General features: G+C 34.8%; 1 protein-coding gene across 1 annotated transcript in view; it reads right to left on the bottom strand.

The window, feature by feature from the left end:
- Positions 1-1529: 1529 nt before the first annotated feature.
- The window catches only part of LOC145272994 (uncharacterized), a 31636-nt gene continuing 24659 nt past the window's right edge, over positions 1530-8506 (bottom strand). Inside the window, exons 4-5 of the mRNA XM_080127057.1 lie at positions 5001-5078; positions 1530-2223 (exon numbers count right to left, since the gene is read on the bottom strand). Coding sequence (XP_079983183.1) covers positions 1922-2223; positions 5001-5078 — 380 coding nt within the window. The 3' untranslated portion in view covers positions 1530-1921. The remainder of the gene's footprint in view (positions 2224-5000; positions 5079-8506) is intronic.

Genomic DNA, 8506 nt, shown 5'->3' on the forward strand with positions numbered 1-8506 from the left:
TTTTTATTTTTTTTATTTATTTTTTTTTTTTTCTATTATGCTTTTAGTAATTTTTAAGGTGATATTAAGAGGGCGGGGTGACTTTTTATTTTCTGATTAGTTACTTATTTATTTATTTTTTTTTTTTTTTAATTGAATTTTTGGGAGTTTGATTAACCAAAGAAAAAGCGCTATCTAAATGGAAGCAGACGACATTCGAATTGGAGAATTGGAAGAAAGCGACTAAACCCCCCCCCAAAAAAAAAGCTGACAAATATATTTTCAAAACTCGCCAAACAGAAAAATGACAGGCAAGAAAATAAATCTATACATGTTAAAAAAAAGAAATGAAAACATCGATGTAGACAATGTCCCCCTCCCCCTCCCTCAGAATGGGGTGCAACTGCAACATTGCAACTATTGTAAACACGAATCGTGTGTAAAAGATGGTTTCTCCTGGAGATTTACAAATGGACAGTGCCACCAGAAGAACTTGACTGAACAACAAGTCTTGAAAAAATAAAAATAAAAATTTAAAAAAAAAACAAGAAAAAAAATACGGTTACAAAAAAGAACACAAACGGTGCTAATGCACTTACTGATCCGCGCTATTTTTTAAATCGTACTTCCAAGTTTAATTAAAATGTTATGATATGTTTTTTGGGGTTTGTATTACTGTACACATAGATTCGAAAAAGTTGTCAAAAAACAAATATATAACAAATAAATGTTATCAAAGGCAAGATAAGTTACTTTTCTACCAAACTGGATATATTTTTCGTGTTTTTATTCAATGTAACATGTTTATTCAGCTCGAAAACCATACAGTGTTTACCGATGTATTGGAACATTCAAGATGGCGTCTGATTCTCTCTTTAACACGGTAAGTGTGGGAAAAGATGTTATAAATAAAAAACGGATAAAACACTGTTAAAAACTCGCTCAATATATGTTACCGTGACATAGGTTGACATATTCGGCGGGTTTTTAATAGTATTTTGCCTAGTTTTTTATTTATAACACCTTTTTCCATACTTACGGTGTTAAAGAGGGTGTGAGACGCCATCTTGAATTTTCGAATACATCGGTAAACACTGTATGTTTTTCGAGCTGAATAAATATATTACATTGAATAAAAACACAAAAAATATATCCAGTTTGGCAGAAAAGTAACTTATCTTGCCTGTGATAGCATTTATTTGTTATATATTTGTTTTTTGACAACTTTTTCGAATCTATGTGTACAGTAATACAAACCCGTTTTTTTTTTATTCAATTGTAAGGTTAAAGTACAGAATAGGTATAAAACACCCTCTCCTCCCCATGTTAAGAACGGCTTTTTAAATAATAACGTTATTATTTCAGCACGGATCAATAAGTGCACTAGTACCAAAAAAACTTGTACTTACACCTAACAATTATACGGTTAAAAAATCTTTTCTTGGAGGAAAAAAAACAAAAAACTTTCTGTTGATAAATATTTTGCAAAAAAGTAAATAAATAAATAAAATACTAAAATGAAATAAACATATTTTCATTTTTCAAGGTAGTTTTTCTTTCTTTTTTTTTTTGTTATTTTTGATTATTTGCATTTGTATTTTTTCCGGTTTGTTTTGTTTTTGTTTTTTTTGTTTTTTTTTTCATTAGTCTGCGTCTGTTACGGCGCTCGGCTGACACCGATAATTGCCGGTCTCGCCCGATCCATGCTTGACGGGAATTCACGAGAATTCGGGTCAGATTATGCAACAGTACCAACATTTGTCATTGGCTAATCGAAAACAACTTGTTCGTTGTCGGCTATTCGAAAGATCAATACTTGCAAAATATGGTTTTTCTTAGTCAATGGGAGCTATCTCCCTTAGATAATCCACCTCTAAAACAGAAGCGCCCATACTTGGACCTTCTTAACTGTGGGTTTACATTTTTATTTTCCTAGCAGTATTCATTTGATGCGTTGACGGATTTGCTTGAAAGTTGCCATGATTTGACAGACCAGAGTGGGGATGTCAGTTATGATTAATAAGCCAAAAGGAATTACAATAAACACAATAGCCACCATCCCAATAGCTTTCGATGAAGTACGTTCATCAGGAGCGCTGATCTTTGAACGTATATACTTAGAAGTATTTTTTACGTCGATTGTAATTTCTTTCAGGCTTTCTTTGAATTCTTCAGCAGTTAAATTTAGTCGTGGAACTGAACAAGGGCAGTAACAAGGAGACTCGGTCACTGTTGGTGAGACCACTGCAAATAAAAGGCAAATAAGATACAATCATCAAAGTAAACTATATTTACTTCAACATTACTCATACATCTCTTTATTTGTTTACCCTGACAATACATGTTCTTAATCGATTATGTTGGAACAATTGACATCTTTTATGGCATACTAGTCCGAATAATTTAAATAATACTAAAACGAAATTAATTGAAATTATCACCAAACTTTCACGAAAAGCACTTGTCTAGCTGAAACTACTGTCAATAATTTCTCCCCACTCTTTATATGTGCCTACACCTAAACGTAGCTTCCATGAACAAAGTTTCTTTCTTAGAACTGTATGCCTGTGGAACTCTCTTCCGTTTGCCTGTTTTCCATCTGCATACAATTTGGTAGTCTTCAAGTCCAACGTAAACAAGTTCTTAATGAATCGTCCACTTAAGTAATCCCATTTTCCAAATTTCCACTACTAACAATTACTACGATATTATCCCAGTGACTACTGTACACTCAATAACCCTTATCCTAGAGTGGTCTCCAGGCCTTGATAATTTGTAACTCCTATGTAAAAAAAAAAAATTTTTTCAGTAAATTTATAGTCATTTTCTGAGAATTAATGCGCACCCTCTGTGCATTCCTGCTCTTAGCCCTCAGCCTCTCATTAATATATCTATTCTTATTTTTAAATTTCTCAAATTTTCTAATTTTTCTAGAATAATGCAAAAGCCGTGGACATAGACCCAATAAAAATGTTGTACACCTTTCCCATTGATCAGAATGAAATATACTTATCCAAGTGCATTGAATAGTGCAATTCCGGAATATATATGGCTATGAGGGCCTATTTTCAAGAGGAGTTGATGAACAACATGCAGACAACGCAACTATCTTTGGTAACACTATTGATCCCAGACAACGCCAACTAGTAGAGATGGTCCCTGTTAATTCCTAATTTCTTCCCTTACCATTTTTGCAATAATATGAAGATAAAATATGTTAATGAAAACAATAGTCCAAAAAGATTTAATATATATATCAATTACCAAATATATTCTTGTAATCTTACAATTATTGATCTCGGACAACGCCAAGTAGAAAAGAATGGTCCCTGTTGATTCCTAATTTCTTCCCTTACCATTTTCGCAATAATATGATGATAAAATATGTTAATAAAAACAATAGTCCAAAAAGATTTAATATATATATCAATTACCAAATATATTCTTGTAATCTTACAATTATTGATCTCGGACAACGCCAAGTAGAAAAGAATGGTCCCGGTCAAGTTCTAATTTCCAATTCTCCTCATTTTATGATAATATAAATGTTGTTGATGGAAACAATAGTCCAAATAGATTTAATATATAACAGTTATCAATAGCACAAGGGGTGTTTTAAAAGGAAAGCCTCCTACTTTTTTTTAAAAAACTCAAAATGTGGAAGAGCTACGAAAACGGAAGGTGTACTATTAAAACGAGCGACATTTTGTACTCCAGAATTTAATTTTTTTTATATAATTACCACTATTCACAATGAACATTTCCCAGCAATGAACGATGGCTGTGCATGGGCGTCCGGAGGCTGTTTTGTTATATGAGAGTCATTCTAAAAGTAAAGCCTCCTATTTTTTTTATTACTTAAAAAAGTTGAAGAGTTGCAAAGATGGCAGTGGTACCAATAAAACGTGTGGTCTTTTGTGCTCCAGGATTTATTTTTCTACATGCATAGTCACCAATATTCTCAGCACACTTTTGTCAGGAATTCAACCACACATCTCTGCTTCTGATGCCCGTCCATGACAGAGATTGCTTTCTTAGCGTCTCACACAGTCAATATCTGCAACAGATAGATGAAACTTTCAGGTCATGAACGCATAAGTTGAGTCATCATAACAATGCAATTTGCAATCCCCTCTGATCCATTCAGGCGGAATAAAAACTAGGAGGCAATACTTTTGGAACGCAATTCATAATATTATAATCTTACAATTATTGATCCTGGACAACGCCAAGTAGAACAAATGATCTTGCTTAATTCATAGTCCTTCTTTTTTTCTTTTTTTCTTTTTTTTTCTCCCCCAACTTCACAGTAACATGCAGATAGATTATGTTGTGTAGGTGGAGGGGAAAGGTAGCTGGTTACTTTTAATATATCTAAAACCAAGAATCTTTCAGAGCTAAATACGACCTAAAAAGCAGTACTGCTACCACATCTGGGGATATGTTGTTTATAGCACCCTTTCTTACCTTAGCAGAATACAAAAATGACTTCGACATCTAGCGAGAGATGTCCTATTTTCTTCCCTTTAGCCTCTTTATCACAAAAGAGAGGTCGCCAGTCTCTCTCACTACTCTGTCGTTAGTTTCTTAGTAGGTGCTTGATTAAGCCCCAATCTATGGTTCTCTTCCTACGGTAAAACATTCACAAGCACTCGTCTAGCTACAACCACTATAAATATTTTTCAGCTTGGTACCTAAAACTAAACAGAACTTCCATGAGCAAAGTTTCTTTCCAAGGATTGCTTGTCTGTTGAACACAATATCACAGGTCTGCTTCCCAACTTACTACGACATGGTCTTTTTCAAGTCCAGTGTAAACAAATTTGAGTTAAGACGTCCTCTTAAATGATGAACTTCTGCCCAGTTTCAGCTATTGTTACCAATCTCTCTGGTGTTGTCTCACCATCCACCTTACAAACTGAATATTAATCTTTATCCTTGAGTGGACTTTGGACCTTCATAAGTAGTGACCAGTTAGTGAATAAAAAAAAACAACAACAACAAATAAAAAATGTATTTACCGTATGTCACTGTTTTGGAACATAGAGTGTAATAGAATCCGGTATCAGTACAGTTTGACTCATTTGACATTTGACACGCTGTAAAAGAACATATACATCATCTTTATTATTCCAACAACTTGATACTTTTCAGACGTGAAGCAACCAATGAATGTTTAACGTAGTTAATGCAAGAGTGCTCAATACAAAAATAGGCTAACATATACTTTTTATTTGTTTTATATAAACATTAATATGCCGCTACACATTTATGAGCATGTTACAAGTAACTAGAGACCTTTTCAGGTGATATTGCTTATACAAAAGTCAAGTCAGCAATGAAAATTTTTTTAAACTCCTGTAAAATTTTCATTACTGACTCAACGTTCGTATAAGCAATATCGCCTGAAGAGGTCTATAGATACTTGTAACTGGCTGAGCGAAACATGCTCATGAATGTGTAGCGACATATTAATGCTTATGTAAAACAAATAAAAAGTATACTATGTTTAGAAAAAGTGTTTCTTTTTTTTTTGTATTTTTTATAATCAAAGTAAACGATTATTTATTTTTTAAATTTGAAATTTTGACACAAAACCGGGTGGATCCCGTTGCGCCCCAAGAGAGAAGTTTGGGGATTAATTTGAGCCACATGAAGATATTATCAGTACTGCATGCTGACCAAGAAATTAGGAAGCTGCTGTGCATTTAACCTTTTCATAAACTCTGTTTCAGGCTCAGCTCGCCTGAGAGATGGCCTCATCGAGCAGGCCCGAAGGAAAATCGAATGCTAGCACCAGTCAGCACTGAGCTTATAAGCCAAAGGTATTCAAAATTTCAAACTGTGAGATGTTGCTGCCGCTGCTGTACATATTTTCATCTTTATACTTCTTACTAGTGTAATTTTGAGTGCAACTACACTATAATAACGAAATTTGAATTTTTTTAAATTGAACTTCAAGTAAAACTAATGGTTTTCTACTTAATAGTCATATTACAGTAATCAATATATCCAAAAATTACGAAAAGCGATATTATAGAAAAGGATTATTAATGAAAATTAGCAAAAGTAAAATGTTTCGCTAAAGAAAACACCAGAGAGTTCCAAAGGGAGGTAAATAGCGTGTAATTATTGCCAATTTTGGAAAATAAATTGTGCGTTTTTCTTTGTTTTTAGCATAACTGGGTTACCCCCACGTTATTATGTTACATCTTCCCAAAGAAATATGGTGATGCTTTTAATGATAAAGATCAAAAGGCTTGTGTATTTTTAAATAATGATGTAATATTTAAATACTTCTGACATACGAATTAAGTAGATATCATTACTTTTAGTTGAAATTGACACAAAAAGTCAGGAGATGCCATTGTTTTGTTTTTGTTTTTTTTAATCGATTTTTTTTTATTTTCCGAATTTCACTATTATAGTGCAGCTGCACTAAATTTTGTTGGTCCTTAACAATATAAAACCACTTGGTCTTGTTGACGGTTAGCTCTCTAGCTGGCAACAATGGTGAACGGGTTTATATTATTATAGGTGGATAGATCTCGATGCTTCCATTCAGTCTCAAAAGACAAAGGATACCCCCTGTTGAGGCAACTGTGTGTGTAATTGTGTGGTAAGGGTTGTGCAATTCCCAGCCACACCTCTCCTGAATCGGCATTGCTTGAGTCCAGTGACAAGGAGAAGTCCGGGACGACTGGAAACAATGCCGAGATAAGCGGAGAGCACATACACCATCTGGAAGTCCCAAATGGTCACCCATTTTAGTACTGACCAGGCTCAATGTTGCTTAACTTTTGGTGATTTGACGGGAACCGGTGTGTCAAATGTGATTATGCCGTATATGCATAGGTAGATAGATAGATTGCTATATTTTCACTTGTTTTATTTTATATGTTACTAGCATGGGTGCCCGACGTTGCTCGGGTATTTGAAGGTGGCTGTTGAGCAAAAATTAAAAAATAAAAAAGCGGTAAATTTTTTTAACTTTGACCCCTATTATAACCCCTTAAAGTTTATTGTTTTTGGCTCAAATCAAGTTATTAAGTTAGATCCATGTCCAAGGAACCTGTATCTAAATTTTCAAGTGTTTAGACCCAAAATTGTTGGAGGAGTTTGGTAGAGTTCTCAAAGGTCAAATCATTGAACTTTGACCCCTTAATCGCCAAATTTCTGGCCGAAAACCGATCACATCGATTTTCCCAAATCTCAGTACCCTGTATATCAAATTTTGAATCTGTAGACTTAGAATTGAGAGAGTTTTTGCGTAGGGAAATGTACACACACAGACAGTCACACAGATACACAGACAGACAGATACATTGACACGTTCACTTTTATAGATATATAGATTATCTGATAATGTCTGTATTAAAGATATTAGTTTTTCATCATTTTATTATTTATTTGTGGCACTATTTGTTTAGGTGCCACTCTCAGCGTAGTAACACAGATATTTTTGCTGAGTGATGGGGCCTGTCATCGCATTTTTACAGGATTCTCTTTCTCTGGCATGAGATGAGCCTGCATATTTTGGTGTCTCCGTTAAGGAAGGAAGAGGGGGGACACCCCCTTCCTCTCACGCAAAGAAGTAGTTAAGGTAATCTTGGCTAGGATAAAAGAAATCATTTGTAATTTAATACCTTTTTTTTTTTTATTAATGTATAATACAAATCTGTGTTGCATGTCATTTGTCACCACCAAAGCAGACATCTCAGCCAGAAATCGACACCAAGAAGCGATGGGCTGAACTGGACATCAACCAAGCAGGAGAGGTCCACGCCATTGAGGTATGTCCTATCGTTTTTTGAATACCGTTTGTTCACATCAGTGGCGCTGATGCCGTTCGCACGACAAATTAAGTACTTATTTATTTGCTTCCCGATTGAGCAAATTAGGCACAAGGCCGTTTTTAATATGGAGAGTGAGGGAAGGGGGGAAACAGATCTCCGAGAGGGAACTGGATAGTGACAATTGGTATGAAGGGTTTCCCCTACATTAACCAAAACTGATTGCAACAAGAGCAATGGTCTGATATGTGGGGCTGCCCCCACATATGGTCTTTAGTGCAGCATCTGCCGGAACAGATACTACACTTTGAGATATTAAATTCTTTATTCAAGCTAAAATTACAAAGTAAGTTCCAACTGAACAAAAAACTTAGGCACAAGGCCAACTCAAAAGGGGGGAAAGGGGGGTCGTTGATCATCCTTGTCACTTCAGAACTAAAATAAAAGTTTCTCTTAGCTAGTATCTTCTTTCGCCATAATACCGCATTCACCCTTTCATACTGGGGGGACGTCCTACTTAGAATCCAATTGTTTAAAACATTTTTTATTTTATTTTATTTTATTTCCGTGTAAAAACGAAAAAGATAACAATAATGATGATACGATAATTCATTTGTGTCGAGGGAGGAGGAAGAAAAAATACAAAAGTTGTTAGTAGGACCCTTCCAACCCCATCTATTTGATAGACCGTTCCATTTCGGTTTGTAAAGGAACCTGAGCTCCTGCAGGCCGGT

The sequence above is a fragment of the Euprymna scolopes genome, chromosome 4 (genome assembly GCF_053919585.1).
Source record: "Euprymna scolopes isolate OS-2025 chromosome 4, ASM5391958v1, whole genome shotgun sequence".
NCBI classification, from domain to species: domain Eukaryota; kingdom Metazoa; phylum Mollusca; class Cephalopoda; order Sepiida; family Sepiolidae; genus Euprymna; species Euprymna scolopes.